This window comes from Hippopotamus amphibius, chromosome 12, assembly GCF_030028045.1.
Source record: "Hippopotamus amphibius kiboko isolate mHipAmp2 chromosome 12, mHipAmp2.hap2, whole genome shotgun sequence".
Taxonomy (NCBI): domain Eukaryota; kingdom Metazoa; phylum Chordata; class Mammalia; order Artiodactyla; family Hippopotamidae; genus Hippopotamus; species Hippopotamus amphibius.
In genome coordinates, this window is record NC_080197.1 from 33,785,313 (window position 1) to 33,805,924 (window position 20,612).

General features: G+C 45.3%; 2 protein-coding genes across 7 annotated transcripts in view; both read left to right on the forward strand.

Moving 5' to 3' along the window:
• The first annotated feature begins 1,537 nt into the window (after positions 1-1,537).
• Positions 1,538-4,738, forward strand: LOC130832645 (protein PET117 homolog, mitochondrial). The gene is made up of 2 exons (XM_057701183.1): positions 1,538-1,734; positions 4,589-4,738. Exons 1-2 carry the CDS (start codon positions 1,639-1,641, stop codon positions 4,736-4,738), a joined length of 246 nt encoding a protein of 81 aa, XP_057557166.1. The 5' UTR covers positions 1,538-1,638.
• Positions 4,739-5,044: 306 nt separating this feature from the next.
• KAT14 (lysine acetyltransferase 14) overlaps positions 5,045-20,612 on the forward strand; it is a 62,828-nt gene continuing 47,260 nt past the window's right edge. For 4 of the 6 annotated variants that reach the window (XR_009048343.1, XM_057701178.1, XM_057701182.1 and 1 more), the window contains exons 1-6: positions 5,045-5,303; positions 7,152-7,270; positions 9,795-9,916; positions 16,111-16,292; positions 17,916-18,335; positions 18,451-19,019. Coding sequence is in view for 5 of the 6 variants with exons in the window: in XM_057701178.1 (XP_057557161.1) it covers positions 5,045-5,303; positions 7,152-7,270; positions 9,795-9,916; positions 16,111-16,292; positions 17,916-18,335; positions 18,451-19,019 (1,671 nt within the window). In the remaining variant the exon portion in view is untranslated. The remainder of the gene's footprint in view (positions 5,304-7,151; positions 7,271-9,794; positions 9,917-16,110; positions 16,293-17,915; positions 18,336-18,450; positions 19,020-20,612) is intronic. The other 2 variants (XM_057701179.1, XM_057701181.1) reach the window with 1 other exon arrangement.

Here is a 20,612-nt window from a genome sequence, read left to right on the forward strand (position 1 = left end):
CAACCCTGTAATTTACATGGCAATAATCACAGAAAATATCCTGCTTAGGTTTATAAATATTTAAACAGATAATCCATTTCTGAATTTGACACTGTTAACATAAGGGATTTTTTTTATTTTTGGTGGCGACCAGCAGCTTGCAGGATCTTAGTTCCTGGCCAGGGACTGAACCCAGTCACCGGCAGTGAAAACACCAGAGCCCTAACCACTGGGAAGCCAGGGAATTCCCCATAAGGGATTTTAAAAAGGTAGAATAACAATCCATTTCAAAAAGACAAGTTGAAAAATCAGTCATAATAGAATAAAAGGCCACCTCACTCTGACATACATTCTAAAGACATGCAACTTTATTAAGGCTCGCTGTCTTAGAAAAAAAATATCTGGAGCCTACCCTAAGTAAAAAGCAGTCTAATATAGTTTTTTTTTTTCCTTAGAGACACATCCAAATATACCCTGAATTTAATTGCTTCTACCTCCAACGTCAGCACAGGGACACCATTCTCCAAACACAATGGTACTTCCTTCTCTGCTGAGAAAAATGCTGCAGACAAAATGACATTTGAAAAGAGATTTTCCTTTTTAAAAATTATTTTTATCTTATTACATTTCTCAAGAGAAACGTTCACCTCAAACCCTTGACACTCGCACAACAGATGCTGGAACAGCAAAGCGCTACAGAGATCACTGTGGAAGAAGCCCCCGGGGCGAGGCTAACAAGACTCTGCCCAAATCAACAGCGTCCACAGTTGTTTGCACAGGAGGACGTTCGTCCTTTGGGAAATCTGCGAAAGAATGACGATGACAATACTTTTCCTCGGGAAGCACAGCGCCTCGCATATATCTTCTGCGGTGGTTCTCCACACTCTGCTTCACGTGATGGTTTCTGTCCCCAGTAATGCGGGCCTCTGAGGGAGGGAACTGGGGTGGAAGGGATGCCTCAGGGATTACCTGGGCGACAAGGTGACAACGCCTTTTGTAGCAGCAGGTGGGGAGGTGCCCCTGCCCAGAGAGCTTGCTCTGTAGCCAGAAGGCTTTCTGATGTCAAGAAAAACCAGACCCTGACCCGCCACCTCACAGCGTCAAGGTGAAAGCAGGGGACCGCGTCTACAACGTCTAACGAGAAAAACTCCATCTCCTGCTGGCACCTCCCCACCAAAGGGGCAGCGAGGGCTGCGTTTGGTGAGGCTGGCATTGGGCAAGGCAGCCCCGCGCTCCGAAGGGACTCGCGCAGGAGAGGATCGGCGAGGTACCGGGTCGCGCATCCGGCCCCCCGGACCCTCCGGCCGCTGGGGGCAGGGGATGAACGGAGAGGGCTCAGGCGCCTGGATCCCCGCCCTGGGTGGTGCCGGGGCCAGCTCTGGGCCTGGGCTCTCGAGAGAGGTCTCACCCGCCAGCCTGCAGGGCAGGGAGGGGATCCCTTGGCTCCCGAGGCCCTACCCGAAGCCGCGCTTTTCGCGGAGCACGAGCGCCGCTGGGCTCTCGACTCTCGATTGCTCGCGCCTGACGGCGGCGGGCGGTCCTCGCCGCGGCTGGGGCTCTGCGCTCGAGGAGTCGAGCCTGGCCCGCTCCGCAGCGCGCCCTCGGCGGCGGCCCCGGCCTGAGGCGCGAGGAGCCGAGGCCGTGGCAGCCCGTGCAGGGATGTCGGGGCGCTCGAAGGTGGTGCTGGGCCTCTCGGTGGTGCTGACGGCGGCCACCGTGGCGGGCGTGCATCTGAAGCAGCGGCAGGACCAGCAGGTCGGTGACACGTGCGCTCGCCTTCCGGGCCCTCGCGGAGGCGGCGGCGGCGGCTTGGGGCCTAAGGTTTCGCTCCGCGTGGCGCCGCCTCCTCCTCGCCTTTCCTGCCTCCCGCCCCCCTCCTCCGAGGCCGGGGGACCCCCTCCTGGGGGTGCGGCGCTGGGGCGTCCGCGAAGTGGGGGCAGGGTCCCCGGTTCTCGGGGCACGGCCCCGCCCGCACCCGCGCGCCCCTCGCGGGTGTGGAAGCGCCGGTGACCCTGCGCCCGCCTCGCGCCTTCGGGAATGGGGTGCGATCGTCGTGTGCGGCGGGATTTTCCTTTCCAAGGGACAGTTTGCTGTGGACTCTAGAGCCTGGGAACGATGGAGTTCCCAGCCTCCAAATTTTCTCTTTTCGGTAGTTTCATGCCCGGAAACATCTGTGACTTGATCGCTCAGGGGCCTGACCGCCCTGCTGTGTCTCCCAGCCCCTTTTTTTTTCCCTTTTCCAGTCGGCAGACGTTACTGTCGCGCCCCCGTGCGCCACACTCTGCCCCGGGCGCGTCGGGAAGCGGAGATGGGGAAGCGCAGCTGCTTGTGGGACGGAAGGCCGATCGCGAGCGGGGGCAGCCGGGGGGTGGGGTGCGGTGGAGCCCGGTCTCCCCCGGGTGGACGCAGGCAGTTGGGTGAGTCAGTGTAAACAGGCTGGTCTGCGTGGGACGGCGCCGGGTGCTCGGGGTGCAGAGATGTAGCAGGTGAGGGCTTTGTCCTGTGTTCACACTCTGGAAGTCAGAGGAGAGGAAGTCTGTGATGATAGGAGAATTTAGGGGAGAGAATGGGATGATTAATGGTAACGCGGCGCGGAAGAGATTATAGAGATTTAGGGTTGAAGTGGTGATTCTAAGGGGGTAGCTTTTGGAACAGAGGCAGGAGACTTCCTCCTCTAAGAAGTGGGGTAGAGATGCAGTTCTGAGGCCAGTGAGCAGGGATTTTCCGAGTATGGAGTAGGGCTGGGTGAAAGCTTGCTTCTGACCTCCAGCTGCAGGGGCTATGGTTCCACGTAACAGCCTGGGCCCTGCGCCCGACCAACCGATTGAATCAGAATGTCTTGGGGATGCGAATCCCGCTTAGGTATATTTTAAAAGCGACCCAGGGATTCTAACATGCGGCTAGAGTTGAGACCCACGGTTAGAGAATGCGAGAAGTGGGAGGTTTAGGTGTTTGGAAGTTAGAGGTGAAGATTGACCAGAATACCTTGTGTTTGTTTTACATCTAATCATTCATTGCAGTCTTACTATCTTTTTTAGGGGGGCGGGGGGGTGCTTACTTCTCAGCAGCAGAAAAGAGGAGGACGAATGTTTGACACAGTCGGTGTGTTGGAAAGTTCAAGGAAGCAAGAAATGAAACAATGACTGTTGTCCCCCATTGTTTCCTGACTGTCTACCACATACCAGGCACTGTACTAAGCACTACATACATCGTCCTCAGTCCGCACAGGAACCCAGGAAAACCAGCAGTGAGCACTACATGAGGAGCCGAGTTCTAGGTGTTAGAGTTGTGATGGTGAAGAGGTCTCGGTGGTTAGTAAGGTAGTCAAGTGGAAGTCACAGGAAGGGTGTGTGAGGCAGTCGGCACAGACCTTGAAACCTGGGGGAAGCTAGCAAATGATGGGTGGTGAACAGGATCCCAAGCCACGTGCTAAAGTCCCTGAGAATGGAGGGGAGGACCTCAGAGCAGGTGTGGCCAGTGTGGGCTTCTGGGCTTGGGTGGGGTGTGTAGGTGTGTCCTGATGTGCGGCGCATAGGACAGGAAGAGCTGGGGAGGGAGGAGTGGAATGAGAGCCTCCAGTTCCACCTGGAGATCTTGCCAAGGGCGCAGGGTTCAAGACGGTTGGTTTTTGGTTATCAGTCCCACTCTTAAATTTCCCAGTTCACCCTTAATGGGGACTGAAGCCCTAGGCCTGGAGGAGGGCCAGCAAGTAGGTACTGGGTGAGTTGTTAAAATAGATGTAACTAATTTAAAAACACCATGCCCAGGCCCCTTGCCCCACCACCATTTTTCTGCCCCACAAGGCTACTGTTAAGTTATTAGAGTATTTTATGGTCTGTAAACTATAAAATGTTATTAGTAATTGGATTGATGCTTTAGAAAGTCTCATCTTAGATGCCAGGTCCACATTCTGGAATTTTCTGTCTTTAGTGCTTATCAAAGTAACTACCATTGAAGGGCCTTTATCTTTTCCTCTGCTGGTAGCGTTCTTTTTTCCTCTTCTCTCCCCATTATATAATTGATAGTAATTCCATGTAATTTTTACTTTTTCTCTGTATATAACATAAGCTGGGTTCTTTATTGCATTCTTATAGTTCAAATTTTAGTAATTTTCTTTCTTTGATGTTTATTATTCAGCTAGGACAGTTGCTAACAGGAATGTAGTTCACTGTGTTTTTTTTTTTTTGGACCGGATGCAGTATGCAGGATCTTAGTTCCCTGACCAGGGATCGAACCCATGCCCCTTGCAGTGGAGTCCTAACCACTGGACCGCCCCGGAAGTCCCTCATCAAATTTTTAAAGCATCATATGTCAACTAAACTTTTAAAATTCAGTATAGTGGCAGTTTTTCTTTCTTAATTATTATTTCCCATTTTTATATTAAATGACATGGGATTTTTTAGAATATGGTTAGAGGTCTGCACCCACCCAGTTAATTTGATGGTTTATTACACGTACATTTACACAGAAAGTTAAAATAGTAATTGGGTACTTGGAATCTAAAAGTTTTAAGTGTATTTTGGTAACGCTTTTTTTTGAATTTGAATGATGCAAGGATGGGAACCACCTGTTCTGGGTTTTACTGAAATCTGTTTCTTAACATTTTTAGAGGCTTCGTGACGGAGTCATCAGAGACATTGAGAGGCAGAATCGGAAAAAAGAAAATATTCGTCTTTTGGGAGAACAGATTCTTCTGACTGAGCAACTTGAAGCAGAAAGAGAGAAGATGGTGTTGGCAAAAGGGTCTCAAAAAACGTGACTTGAATTGCACGTGGAATATTGATGGAACAGAGAGCATTAAGTGTGTGAATGCATGTTGATGGAGAACAGCTTACTGACATCTTCAGTCTTTTTTTTTGTCATTGTCCTTTTAAACTTGGTCAGAAAAAGGACAATGGATCATATATTTTAAATAATTGCTTTAAGAGCCCCTTGAGTCTGAGTGGAGGTGGGCAGACTGTCTTCTGAGAGTTTCTGTTTGTGTGGTCATCAAGGAGCCCCTTCAAGCTTGTTATCCAGAGATTGGGATTGTTCCTGAAAGTGCTGAACCTCTGAGCTGGAGGGAATGGAGAGTAACATCCACCTGAGCAGTTTGATCAGTCGGCATGACGACGAAGCCACGAGAACATCCACCTCAGAGGGGCTGGAGGAGGGGGAGGTGGAGGGGGAGACTCTGCTGATTGTCGAATCGGAGGACCAGGTGTCCGTGGACTTGTCTCACGACCAGAGCGGGGACTCCCTCAACAGTGACGAAGGGGATGTGTCGTGGATGGAGGAGCAGCTGTCCTACTTCTGTGACAAGTGCCAGAAGTGGATCCCTGCCAGTAAGAGCATCTCCTTTCCTTTGCTTTGTCAATTCCTGCGGGAAGGTTTGTTTTCTAACCTGTGAAAGAAACATGAATGTGAAATAGACCCAAATAGAAAGATAACTCTTATGTTTATTATTAGTTCAGTTGATTAACTGCAAATTCATATAAAACATAGAGACATTTGTGCTAATAAATATCCCTGCCAACCTCTATCACGTTTTAAAATTAGCATTCTTGATTGTAACCCAATAAAAATTAGAAAATTGGGAATTCTGTGTTACTTGAAGAATTAGCCACATTTTTCTACGAAGATCACATTATTGTGGATGTGGGGCCAAATTCTAGGCCCAGCGTAGAGCTGAAGTTCAGACTCATAAACACAACTCTGGTAATATTTAACTTACATGGAAAACAACTGCTGTAGTGTGCTGATACAGGTCGGAATTAGCAGATTAAAAGTGTTTTATGACTTTTTCTAGGGCCATTCATGTTTTCTACTTGCTGACCTCCTTGATCTGCTGGCAATAGATACACACACACAACAAGGTGCTTTGCCAGGCATCAGGGCTCTTACCAAAATAGGATGTTTCCATTAGGTGGAGACTAGTAAAGACATATGTGCTGGAGGAATACTTTGTGTAATAGAATTTGTAACTAGGTCAGAGAAATTTATGTATGTATACTGTGAAGTGGGTCATTTTCTGGTATGTGGAGATGTTTTTAAGATGGATTCAACTATTCAGATTCATAGTTACTACTAATAAATTAACATTGTTTTTTAGAAAGCAAACCTAAAATTGACTACACATTAGCTGGTTTTTGCTTTTGAGCTATCTTCGCTGGTAGACTCAGGGTTCTGCCTGAGTACCTTGGGGGCTTTCTCCCATCCTCACAGCCTGCACTGTACATGCCCTGCCTGCTGGGGCCCCTGCTGACTGCTCTGGCCTCTCTCCTTCGTGTCCTCCTATCCCCCTACAGAAACAGCTTTGCAGTTAGGGTGAGCTTTTCCTTCTCCACAAGGGGTTCTTTCTTATCCCTAGGACTTAGCACATGTAAATTTCCTCTGTGGAACATGTGTCTCTACACTCCCCCGTCCCCCCGCCCCCAAGCACCTCTTTTCACCTGCCAATTCTAGCCGTCCTTCAGGCCCCCGTCCACTCTACTTTTTCTCATGTGGATGGGCACTTCTTTTATGTGCCCTCACATTGACCCATGGTGTCCATCATATCCTACATCACATCCAGGGGCTTCCACGTCTCCCAGAGCATCAGCATCACCTGGGCAAGTTCAGAAAATGCCCTGCTTCCAGAGGTTGATTTATTTTGCATGGGATAGGCCCAGCCATGTTTAAAACAACTTCCTGGGTGGTTGTGATGAACAGTGAGGATAAAGAGCCTCTGTGCTGCTGTGATTTCCTACTCACTCCTCTGTAGGCCTCCCAGCATCTGTAAGCCTCCGAGAGCTGGCACCACATCTGTCTTGAGTGTAGTGTTCCTGGTTCCTAGCCCAGTGGCACAGTGGGAGCTCAGCTATTTCTTGGAAGAATGTGAGGAGACCTGTTGGAGTCAGGAATTAACGGTTGGAACAGCCAGTAAGAACAATCCTACCTACATTTCTGGTGTCTTCTTCTGAAAGTCAGGGAACCACAGATCTTAGTGGGCATGCACTTGATGGTAGAAGGATAATCCACCCCACCCCCACCCCACCCCCGCCCCGCCCCGCCGCCTCTGCCATCATGGGTTGGCTGAAAGAAAGGAAAAACGTAGCCTGAGAAACTTGGGAAACGGCTGGTAGATTGATTAAACCTTTGGGTTAGGTCTGTTCTAGATACACCTGTGATGTGCCTTTTTGTTTTCCTCCTAGGTCAGCTGAGGGAACAGCTCAGTTACCTTAAGGGCGATAATTTTTTTAGGTTTACTTGTTGCGATTGCTCAGAAGATGGCAAGGAGCAGTATGAGAGGCTGAAGCTGACATGGCAGCAAGTGAGTAAGAGCTCCCCTGCAGGGACCAACCTCCTGAATTCTAGAGGACTTTTGATTATATCGCTCAGAATATTGTCTCAATTTGCACATTTAATTAGACCAACATCACATGAAAATTATTTTTCCACTTCCAAAAGACACATGGGTGGTAGATAATAAATATCCTGGGATGTTGAAGTGAAAACTGGGACCAGACACAGCTGGTTCTTGGAAAAGTACTAACCAGTGTTTCTAGTTGCACCAACAGGGAAGTCCCGAGTTGCATCTCTTTCATTTTTCTCTCTGTGTCTGTCTGTCTGTCTCTTTCTCTCGTGCAAGAGCTAAAAGAAGATCTGTTGGTCTGGAATAGACTCTATTAATGTCATATTTCAATTGGAATATGGGTTTTCTGCTGTTTTAAATCTTAAACTTTGTTGATTTTTCAAAATAAGAAGTAGAAATGCTTGTTTATATTACAAATACCAGCAGTACAGAGGTGACTAAAAGGCCTATTTCTTCCACTGTTTCTGTGTCCTCCTTCTCCTTGGTGATTTGTGAACAACAGTCTGAAAAGTAGGGAAGCTACCAGGAAGGACAGGGTAGTTTTTACATCCTTGTCCTAGACATGCTTATTATCTTTCCAGGTGCTCTTCAGCAGATACTTGGGGGGTGCCCGCTGGGCTGTGCCAGCCTGAGCAAGGCCTTGGGGCTGTGCTAGTCTCCAAGGCGCGCCTGTTACTATGAGCTTGCGCTGGTGTGTGAGAGCAGAAAACGCAACTGGGATTCGTTCTTTAAGATTACAAATTCCAGGAGAGGGGGGAAAACCATGTCCTTCATTTATTGGATTTGTAGTTTGCTCAGTAAATATGGCGTTAATAGGAAAAATTATTTTCAAGTACATATGTGAATTTTAACTTTCTAAAGTCATGAAATGTTTCAAAAAAAATAGCAGTGGAAATGAAACAACACAGTTATGTCTCTACCACTGAGATTAACAGTGAATACGTTTCCAAGTTACTAGGAGTCTCAGTGGGCAGAAGAATTCATTCCATCATTTTCTTAAGGTATTTCTTGAGCAGTAGCTTTTTTAAATTATAGTAAAATACATGTAACAAAGCTTACCATTTCAACCATTCTTAAGCATGCAATTCAGTGGCATTAAGTACATTCATATTGTTTTGCAACCATCACCACCATCCATCTCCAGGACATGCTCATCTCCCCAAACTGAAATCCTGTATCCACGACTCCCATGAACAATAACTGTTTAAAGGGAGAGGTTTGTTTGCTGATGCAGACCCGATGCAAAAATAAGTGGATGAATTCAAAAAGTCTCTTCATGGGGTTAATTGTTTGGCATACTGTCCACAAGTTTTACAGATTTAAGGATGGGGGAAGTTGAGACTCGGTTGGTAGCAGCATCAGAATCACCAGGCCCCTGTGAGGGTGTAGTCGTAGGTCTCCCTGTTGGGCCATCTGGATTTCAGGCTGTGAACATCGATGTCGGGGAGGATGAAACTGCAGTCTGTTAGACTCCGTACAGCTTTGGGCTACTCCTCACGGAAAGAAGAATTATGGAAGGATCCTCAGATTCTCTGTCCCCTTTTCAGTTTCATTGGCCCAAAGTTAATCATTATTTTTATTAGGTTGAAAACATGGTTTTGAATAGCTGGTATGTTTTCTTGTCCATTTATGAGTACAAAATTGCATTTAGATGCGAAGAGAAATATCTGAAAGGACAGTCACTGAAGATGTTCAAAAGGATTTTTACCTCCTTCTTTGCCCTTTCCTGTATTAGTGACGTCTTTTACAGTGAGCATGTGTTATGTATATTTCTGGAAAGTACTTCCCCATTTGGGGCTGTGAATTCATTATCTGTAAAATAGGAGGTTGGACCAGATGCAGAGCCTCCTGGAGCTGGGGGTGTCCCACTCTGAGGATGGGCCGGGCAGCCAGGTGTTTCAGGTCCCTGTCCCTTGTCTATGCTGATTTCATCTCAGGAAAGGCTTCCATGGCTGAGAAAGGCTAAACCCAGAGTAGATGGTACCTCACGTTATCTTCAGCTCTGAAATTCTGAGAGTCTCTTATTTCGCCCTCTAAAGAGCTTAGAAAAGTATATGTGCAGGGGTGATGCTCAGAATATTTAGTAAAGGTCAGCACTGTCCATCAGAAACGCCAGCTGGAGCAGGCCCTGGGGCCTCGTGATGCCCGTGGTTAACATGGTGTTCAGTGCTGCCTTTGAGTGCTGGAGGGGGCCTCGGGTGGGGGGTGCTTAGGGCAGTAGTCACTCATCACCAGTTCAGCCACACACCAGCCTTGCACATGTAACATGAGAGGAATAAGTACACATGATTAAGGGGATCAGTGATACTCATCTGTGGAAAGCAAAAAAGGAAGTAAAATTCTGTCCTGAAAATATTCCAAGACATTATCCTTCCTTTCCCCGCTCTATTCCTACTCAGAATATAAAACAACAAGCAGTCCGCCCTGAAGTTTACCATCCCTGTTCGTGCTTTTCTCCCAGCCTGTTCTGCTTATGTTTCAGGTGGTCATGCTGGCGATGTACAACTTGTCCCTGGAAGGCAGTGGGCGTCAGGGCTATTTCCGGTGGAAAGAAGACATCTGCTCTTTCATTGAGAAACACTGGACTTTTTTACTAGGGAGTAGGTAATGTGATTTTTTTAAAAAAATCTTACACTTGCATGAAGATGTAAAGAATAAAATGTATAAGATTTAAGACAGCCTAATGCAAACCTTTAGAGAATTAGAGTATTGTGGCAGTTACTGAGAATTGTGTAATCCAGAAAATGTTTTTACTTTAAGTTAATAATTGAAGTGGAAGTGTATGTAATTACAAGTGTAGGTTTCTGTACTTCTTATCCTACCTCCAGAGGAAATTTGGTTTCTACTGAGCAGGAAGGCATTTGAACAGATTCTTAGAATGTTAAAAAATAAAGAGTTTGAGGGCTTCCTAGGTGGCACAGTGGTTGAGAATCTGCCTGCCAATGCAGGGGACATGGGTTCGATCCCTGCTCCAGGAAGATCCCACATGCCACGGAGCAGCTAAGCCCGTGCGCCACAACTACTGAGCCTGTGCTTTAGAGCCCGTGCAGCACAACTACTGAGCCTGTGCTTTAGAGCCCGTGCAGCACAACTACTGAGCCTGCGCTTTAGAGCCCGTGTGCCACAACTACTGAGCCTGTGCTTTAGAGCCCGTGAGCCACAACTATTGAGCCCATGTGCTGCAACTACTGAAGCCCACGTGCCTAGAGCCCGTGCTCCGCAGCAAGAGAAGCCACGGCAATGAGGAGCCCGCGCACCACAACGAAGAGTAGTCCCCACTCACCGCAACTAAAGAAAGCCCGCACACAGCAACGAAGACCCAATGCAGCCAATAAAGTAAATAAATAAATTTATTTTAAAAAAATAAATTTATTAAAAAAAAATTTTTATTTTAAAAAAAAGCCTCATTTAATCAAACTCTTATTCTTAACCACTGCACTGCCAGGGAAGTCCCAAGGCATCTTTCTTGATCAAAAAGGGAGGCTATCTGTATTAGTGAGAATTTAAAACAACTAACTTCCTCCTTGATCTAACCAGAGGAGTGAAAGAGAATTAAAAATTACTCTCATTCCTTGGCACTTAGTTTCCTGCCTCAGTGCTGTCCTTCACTTTGGGAACTCTGCTTTAAGCATCAGTGATTGGAAAAGCCCCAAAACCACTCACCCGAGGTGTTCACCAGTGCTCAGATGTCTCCATGTATGAACGCACAGACTCACTACCCCAACAATTAAATGTTTCTCAGAGCTACTAAAGATTTACATTCAGCTATCCATGGAACACACTTTAAAATTCTTAACAATGTTAACCATTTCTCATTTGCCATAGGATCTAAGAGAATAGTATACTGTATAATGAAGTTTTAAATTGGAATACAGTTTCTTGTTTATGGATTTTTCTTTTCTTTTTTTAAGAACATTTATTGAGATACAGTTAACAGACAATAAACAGCATATATTTAGAGTGTACAATTTGGTATCCCAATCTCCCAATTCATTCCCCCCCAACCCTCCCCGCTTTCCCCACTTGGTGTCCATGTGTTTAGTCTCTACATCTGTGTCTCTATTTCTGCCTTGCATTTCCTCTTTCATAGTTGTTAGCATTTGCCTTATGTATTGAGGTGCTCCTATATTGGGGGCATATATATTTATAATTGTTATCTCCTCTTCTTGGATGGATCCCTTGATCTTTATGTAATGTCCTTTCTTGTCTCTTGTAACATTTTTTATTTTAAAGTCTATTTTATCTGATATGAGTATTGCTACTCCAGCTTTCTTTTGATTTTCATTTGCATGGAATATCTTTTTCCATCCCCTCATTTTCAGTCTGTATGTGTCCCTAGGTCTGAAGTGGGTCTCTTGTAGACAGCATATATATGGGTCTTGTTTTTGTATCCATTCAGCCAGTCTGTGTCTTTTGGTTGGTGCATTTAGTCCATTTACATTCAAGGTAATTATTGAGATGTATGTTCCTAGTACCATTTTCTTAATTGTTTTGTTTTTGTTTTTGTAGGTCCTTTTCTTCTCTTCTGTTTCCTGCTTAGAGAAGTTCCTTTAGCATTTGTGGTAGGGCTGATTTGGTGGTGCTGAATTGTCTTAGCTGTTGTTTGTCTGTAAAGCTTTTGATTTCTCTGTCGAATGTGAATGAGATCCTTGCTGGGTAGAATATTCTTGGTTGTAGGTTCTTCCCTTTCGTCACTTGAAATATATCATGCCACTCCCTTCTGGCTTGCAGAGTTTCTGCTGAGAAATCAGCTGTTACCCTTATGGGAGTTCCCTTGTATGTTATTTATCGTTTTTCTCTTGTTGCTTTTAATAATATTTCTCTGTCTTTAATTTTTGTCATTTTGACTACTATATGTCTTGGCGTGTTTCCTCTTAGATTTATCCTGCCTGGGACTCTCTGCGCTTCCTACTCTTGGGTAGCTATTTCCTTTCCCATGTTAGGGAAGTTTTCAACTATAATCTCTTCCAATATTTTCTCAGGTCCTTTGTCTCTCTCGTCTCCTTCTGGGACGCTTATAATGTGAATGTTGGTGCATTTAACATTGTCCCAGAGGTCTCTTAGGCTGTCTTCAGTTCTTTTCATTCTTTTTTCCTTATTCTTTTCCGCATCAGTGATGATCACCATTCTGTCTTCCAGGTCACTTATTCGCCCTTCTGCCTCAGTTAATCTGCTATTGGTTCCTTCTAGTGTATTTTTCATTTCAGTTATTGTGTTGCATATCTGTTTGTTTGTTCTTTAATTCTTCTAGGTCTTTGGTAAACTTTTCGATCTTTGCATCCAGTCTTTTTTCAAAGTCCTGGATCATCTTCACTATCATTATTCTGAATTCTTTTTCTGTAAGGGTGCCTATCTCCTCTTCATTTAGTTGTTTTTCTGGGGTTTTATCCTGTCCCTTCATCTGGTACAAAGTCCTCTGCTTTTTCATTTTCTCTATCTTTCTGTGGCTGTGGTTTTCAGTTCCACAAGAGGAAATACTGCTGATACTGCTTGATACTGCTTTCTGCCCTCTTGTGGAGGAAGTTATCTAGGAGCCTCCTGTGTGCTTCCTGATGGGAGGGACTCTGGATTTTTCATATATGCCCTTAACATTTTATTAAAGTTTAAATGCATAAGGGTTTATTAAGGGCTAACCTAAACAACTTTATGTACCTATTGTAGAAACAAGTTAAAAAGTATACAGAAGCTTAATTACTGCAGTTTAATTGCCATTGTGTATGTGATCATTTATTCTGGTTTTACAGTCCTGGCCTTGAATTGTTGCTGAAGATATAATTTTGATTAGTGAAGAGTAGTTTGAATATTTTTTCTATTACCGTATTTCATTGATTTTAAGATAAACAGTTTTTTGAACTTTGACATCTCTGACAGCTGGATACATCTTATAAGTGATGGTTTGTCCTAATTTACTCAATAGCTAGTTTTCCTTCTTACTTGTACACAAAATGGTGTATCTTAAAGTCAGTGGGCCTTAGGTTTGATGAAATGTGATAAAATACATTTGTAGTATTTAAAATTAAAAATATTATACAGGCATACGTCGGAGATGTTGCAGGTTCACTTCCAGACTGCTGCAGTAAAGCAGGTATCACAATAAAGTGAGTCACATGAATGTTTGATTTCCCAGTGCATATAAAAGTTATGTATATGCTATACTGCAGTCTATTAAATACACAGTAGCATTATTTTTAAAAAACAGTGTACAGACCTTAATTAAAAAATACTTTATTGTGGAACTTCCCCTGTGGTCCAGTGGTTAAGAATCCACCTTCCAATGCAGGGGATGTGGATTCGATCCCTGGTTAGGGAACTAAGATCCCACATACCACAGGGCAGCTAAGCCCATGTGCTCTAGAGCCTGCACACCACAGCTAGAGAGAAGCCTGTGTGCCACAACAAAGAGCCTGTGTGCTGCAACGAAAGATCCTGCATGCTACAACTAAGAGCCAATGCAACCAAATAAACATTAAAAAAAATACTTTATTGCTAAAAGATGTTAACCACCGCCTGAGCCTTCAGCAAATTGTAGGAGTAACACCAGAGATCACTGATCACAGATCCACAGATCATCATAACAAATATAATAATGATGAAAAAGTTTGCAATACTAGGAGAATTAACAAAATGTGACAGAGACATGAAGTGAGCAGATGTTGGAAAAAGTGACACCAGTAGACTTGCTTGATTCAGGATTGCCACAAATCTTCAATTTTTAAAAAACACAATATCTTTGAAGTGCGATAACATGAGGTATACCTGTATGATGAGGGTTCTAGGAAGATGCAGAGTAGGAAGCATCAGATCTGCCTGCCCACCTAGACAGCAGTTGCAGTGGCAGGACCTGATGTGACTGTATTGGAACTCTGGAGTCAGCTGAAGGCTTGCAACTTCCAGGGGAAGCCTTGGACCATAGATTACAGTCAGTGTTGATCAGTTTTAACTCTGAGCATGGTAGGGTTTAATGATCTCACACCCTTTAGCCCTGTGGCAGACAGCCATGCACATGTACCTGGAACAGCTTTCATTCAGTATGGAATCCCAGGTGGACACAAAGGACTGTGTCCTCCAAATAGCGTATCTGTGCTCTAATCACTGCTGCTTCTGATCACAGAGGTGCCCACAAAGGGGTGGGCAGCCTTTGTTGCTGTACCTCCCCCACTGTTGCAAGCCCCTTCCCCTGTGTCTGAAGTGACTTTAAAGGGACTTATAGGGCTGACATCTTTCTCCCCACCTTCACTTTCCTCTTTGTTCCCGTTTTGGAGCCAGACGTTGAAAACTAAGACATTCAAAAGCAACCACATGTACAGGGGAAATTAGCCACCGTGCATGCCCAGCTGGGAGGCACAGGCTTAGAAATGAGCTGAGAGGACCTTGACTTTCCATTCCAGCTGATCTTTGACACAGAAACGGCCTGCAGCCATCAAAAGGCAGTAAACCCTGGGGAAGAACGGGAGTCTGATTTCCGGAGTTGTTAAATTCAGACACCCAGTTTTCAACAAACAAATCACAAGGTATGCAAAGAACTAGGAAAGTAGGGCCCATTCAAATGAAAAAAATAAACTAACAGAAATTGTCCCTGAAAAAGACCTAACAGTGGATTTACTAGACAAAGACTTAAGAGCAGCTGTCTTAGAGATGCCCAGAGAACTAAAGGAAGAGATGGAGAAATTCAGGGAAGCGATGTATGGACAAAACAGAAATACCGATAAAGAGATGAAGTTCTGGAGCTGAAAAGTACAACTGAAAATTCACTAGAGGGGTTCAAAGCCAAATAGGACAATGGGAAGAAAAGTGAACAGAGCCCAAGGGGCCTGTGGGAGAGTGGCGGGTGGTGTGAGAAAGCAAGTGGAATGGGTTCTGCCCGGAAAGGTGAGAACAAGGTGAGACGGGGGAGGGGTGCTCCAGGTGAGAGCCATCTCAGATAGTGCTCATCCTTTAAAGTTTGTTTGTTTTTTGTGGGATTCTTTTGGTTTGTCTGTATTTTTCTAGTACATTTCTGTTCTTAAGGATATTTTTATTCTCTTGCCTCCCTAGCAGTATTTTTCATGTTAGACTGGCTTTCTTATGAACAACAGTTCTTTAGGATTTATTGTCATTGATTTATGTTTTCAAGGTGGAAGTAGAACAGTTTCCTTAAAAAGGCATTTTTAATAGGAACCTGTATAGTTGACATTTTACATATCATTTAAAATTTTTGTTGTATACACTGTTGTGTAGTTATTTTGAAGTGCTTGCTGTGTCTTGGGGAAGTTTGGTCAGAGTTGGTTATTCCCCCAAGGTTCAACTCTGTGTTTGTGGGACATACCATATAGCTTTATTCCTGCTCTACTACTCGAAGGCAAGTAGCAGACTAAGGGATGCATCCGACTCCTCGGGTAGAATGAACTGTTTACCAGGGCTGATGACTCTCCTGCTTTCTTTCTTAAGGGCTGTGTTTAACTCACACATAAAAGCAGTGCAAGTTAAGTAAAATTAGCCTGTAGAACTCTGTAATCATGGTGATTCTGATAAGAAGTGTTTTATGAGCTTTGTTTGAATTATTTCATGTAATGCCCACAGCAGCCTTGCAAGTTCTATTATTCTGACTTTAAAGGTGAAGAAACTGAGGTAGCTAGAAGGTGATGGAGCTGGGATTTGAAGCCACACAGACCCCCGAGCCTCTCCCTTATCTGATGTGCTCTGTTCCTTCAAAGAGGGGAGGTTCCGTAGCCTGTCACAGACTCGGAGGCAGAGACTACACTGTCAGTGTAAAGATAGAGTTGAAAAGCCAATAATTTTTAAATTCTCGGGCTTTCTAGGAAGAAGACTTCCACTTGGTGGAGCACTGTGGCGGGCTGCCTCAGCGTGGGGAGCCCCATGTACTTCCGCTCAGGAGCTCAGGAATTCGGAGAACCAGGATGGTGGAAGCTCGTCCACAACAGGCCCCCAACCCTGAAACCTGAGGGAGAGAAGCTGTCTGCCTCCGCTCTGAAAGTGAAAGGTACTGTCATTAGCCGAGAAGTGCCAGTGTAGACAATCCGCTTTTACCAGGTGTGGCGCCCTTGCCTCCCCAGCGCTGTCCTGCTCTGTAGTTTTGTTCTAACACAGATTTTTATGCCATAAATAAATGTTATACAAAAAATGTTTTATAACTTCCTAATCAAGTTACCAGTTTTAAAATGTGGTGTCTGAAAGATTTTCAATCTATTTATGTTTTTAACCTTTTTAGTATGGAAAATTTTAAATATACAAATGTGAAGAGAGTTATACCTTTGTCTTCACTTCAGCAGCTAACCTGGCAGTCTCGTTTTATCTCGGCTCCTGGGTCCTTTCTCCCAGCCCTCCACCCATCCCCACCTCTGGATTATTTAGAAGCAACTTCCAGGCATCAGCATTTCCTTCTTAAATGTTTCATTATTTATCTCTTAGCCATAAGGACTCTTTTTCATAGCCTAACCGTAAAGCCATTTTCTTCTTTCTTTTTTTTGATTTAAAGTTGTCATTCTTTTTTTTTTTTTTTTTTTCAGTACATTTATTTATTTTGGCTGTACTGGGTCTTAGTTGCAGCACATGGACTTCTTAGTTGCGGCATGCGGACTCTTAGTTGTGGCACATGGGATCTTTAGTTGCAGCATGCATGCAGGAGCTAATTCCCCGACCAGGGATTGAACCTGGGCCACCTGCATTGGGAGCACGGAGTCTTACCTGCTGGACCACCAGAGAAGTCCCCATAATGCCGTTTTCATGCTTACAAAAAATTAACAGTAGCTCCTTACTGTCACACATTGATCTGATTTTTTTTTTACCTAAAAAGTTTTTAATGAGCTTTTAAATCTTCAAAAATATAATTGTGGGAACAAAGCATGTAGTACTGAAGGTATAAAATCTGAAAGTTCTCTACACACCCATCCTGCCTACAGCTTCACTCCAGTGGAGCCACTGCTGTCTCTTGTGAAGCTTTCAGAGTCCTCTCTGCATATTTAAGCATTTTCTTACTGAAAAATAAAAAACAAAAACCGTAAACTGATTCATACTATATTACCTGTTCTCTATTTTTTTCCCCACTTACCAATATACCTTGGACATCTTTATGTAACAGTACATGTAGATCTACCCTATTTTCTTTTATTTCATTGCATTCCACTGAATGTATACAATTTATTAAACCATTACCCTGTTGATGGACATTTTGGTTATTTCTACCCTATTTTTGTTATTTAAACAATACTATAATTATACACATTTGCCAATTTTTTGTGATAAGTTTCTGGAAATAGGTTGCTGTATCAAAGGTTCATATTTATTCAAAATTTTAATCATTTTGCCAAATTACCCTCCAAAAAGTTGTAATAAAATTTATGCCTACCAAAAAGGCATGAAAATATCCATTTCCCCCTATGCTCTCTGAGCATTATCAAACTTTTAACTTTCACCAGTTCCAGTAGGTGCAGAAGTGTTTTGCATTATAATTCCTTTTTCCTGGTTAAGAGAAATCTAAGTCTTAGTTCAGGACATTCTTTGAACATTTCTCTATTTCAAACATGGTAGTAGTCGATTCACAAGTTAGCAGAAGAAGCTAATGTTGAATAGCTGTTTAAAAATTTAGATATTTATTCTTTTCCAGCAGCCTCAAAACCAACTTTAGATCCCATCATTACTGTCGAGGGACTTAGAAAGCGGGCAAGTCGGAATCCTGTGGAATCTGCCATGGAATTGAAAGAGAAAAGGTCTCGCACTCAGGAAGCGAAGGACATCCGGAGAGCCCAGAAAGAGGCAGCTGGCTTTCTTGACCGGAGCACCTCCTCGACGCCTGTGAAGTTCATCAGCCGAGGCCGCAGGCCAGATGTGATTCTGGAAAAAGGAGAAGTGATCGACTTCTCATCCCTGAGCTCCTCCGACCGCACCCCGCTGACGAGCCCGTCTCCTTCTCCATCTCTGGATTTCTCTGCCCCTGGGACCCCTGCCTCTCACTCAGCCACGCCCAGCCTGCTCTCCGAAGCTGATCTGATTCCAGACGTGATGCCGCCGCAAGCCTTGTTTCACGGTAAGACGGCCTGTCCTCAGGTCTCTTGGGTTGTGTGTGGCCCTGATGGCAGTGCGTGCGCTGTCCCTGTGGGCAGCAGGTCCACACTCCCCCCTCTGTTTTCTGCTCTGCACAGATGACGATGAGATGGAAGGTGACGGTGTCATCGACCCCGGGATGGAGTACGTCCCGCCCCCTGCCGGCTCGGCCGCCTCGGGGCCAGGGGTCGGGGGCAGGAAGAAGGTAAGAGCCCCCGAGCAGATCAAGCAGGAGGTGGAGAGTGAGGAGGAGAAGCCCGACAGGATGGACATCGACAGCGAGGACACAGACTCCAACACGTCCTTGCAAATGAGGGCTCGAGAGAAGAGGAAGTCCACGCTGGAGAAGGACCGGAAGCCCAAAGGACCCACGTTCACTCCTGTGAGCATCTACGAGGAGAAGCTGCTCCTCAAGCGGCTGGAAGCCTGTCCTGGAGCCGTGGCCATGACCCCAGAGGCCCGGCGGCTGAAGCGGAAGCTGATCGTCCGCCAGGCAAAGAGGGACCGGGGGCTGCCGCTCTTTGACCTGGATCAGGTTGTGAATGCTGCACTTCTGTTAGTGGACGGGATTTATGGGGCCAAAGAAGGAGGAGTTTCCAGGCTTCCGGCTGGACAAGCCACATACAGGACGACCTGTCAGGACTTCAGAATCCTCGACCGGTACCAGGTGAGTGTCGCCCTCGTTCTCCAACTCTTGGGGCTGCAGCTCCACAGAGCTCATGGGGATGTGGAAGAAAACTGCAAGGGAGAGAAGTACAGAAACAGTTGGGCTTATTTTTCTTAATTGTCCAATATGAACATCCCTTCATACATCTGAGTTTGGTTTTTTGTTTTCCTTTTGGGGATTCCAGACAGAACCTAGACATTTTCTTTGTATCTCTTAGTCTCTTAGGGTGGCTGTGCATGGTCTGGGTCATGGCCTTGATGGACAGGTTTGTTGAGGACATACAGCGTACCGGGCACTAAGCTGAGCAGGAGTGAAGGCGTCTGGACGTCTGTGTAGTTAGGAGACACCCTATGGAAAGAGCAGGCGGGGTCAGCGTGGGTCAGCGTGGCCGGAGGATGTTCAGTGGATTTGCATGTGTGAGGCTCCCGTGACAGTTGATTCCACCCCGAAGTGCTGGAATCTGCCTTCCCACGGCAGGAGCCAGACAGCTTCTCTCCCTGTATCTTTGCTGGCGTTTGCTGCTAACCATCCTTTAACTAGTTTTGCTAATCTGATGGCTATAAAATGAAACGGTTTTTTTTTTTTTAAAGAACTTTTATTGAGATACAGTTAAGAAACGGTTTTTGTTTACGTTTCTTTGATGATAGGTGAAGTTAAGCATTTTTTCTGTTTTCTAGTTGTTTGTGAATTGCCTGTTTGGACTCTTTTTACATTTTCCTATCTTCTTTGGACACTAGTGGGATCTGGTCTTTGTTGCCAGTGTTCTGATATTACTCGGTGATATACCGTGTGTGGGACTGTTCTTTCCTGGTGCTGGGCTTTTGCTCTGTGGGCCTTCCCATTTGAAACGCTCTTTCTTGAATTCTGGAATTTCCCAGCTTCTATTTTCTCTGGTTTGTCTCTTCACAGCATCCCTGTTATTTGGATATTGGACCTTCTAGACCAGAGATTTGCAAGCCTTTTCTGTAAAAAGTCAGATAGTAAAATAGCTATGGCTTTGCATGCCAGCTCTGCTGTGCAGTGTGAGAGCTGCATATGTGGTATGTGATGAATGGGCATCGCTGTGCGCCAAGAACACGCATTTACCAAAGCAGGCTGGATTTGGCCTCTGGGCTGTATAGTTTGCCAGAGATCCTTGCTCTAGCTGGATCCCTATAATTTTCATTTTTTCCCTGTTTCCTAGCTTTCCTTTCCTGGAAAGTAGTAACCTGCCTGCCTACATCCTAGGAGCCTCGTAAGGAGGGCCAGGAGCTGACCGTGTGGTTGCTAAACTTGCCCTGAGTCTCCCTGTTTTCAGGACAGAACTTCCACCCTTGGCTGCATCAGAATCTCTTTGGAGTCTCCAGAGAGTCTAGTCTGCCCGTGGAGGGAGAGGCTCATTTCTGGATGTGGACGGCAGAGGTGCCGTTGGGGCTTCAGCCTCTTTACTAAAGAGACGCTCAGTCCATAGCCCCCCTGCCGGCCCTCAACTTAGCAGGACCTGATGCCCCCATTGCAGTGCTGTCCTGAGGCGCTGGCTCTGGCCTGTCCTCACTGCCGCCTTAGGTTTTGGCTCTCCTCATCTTGGTCACTTGCCACTTACTCATATGCTTT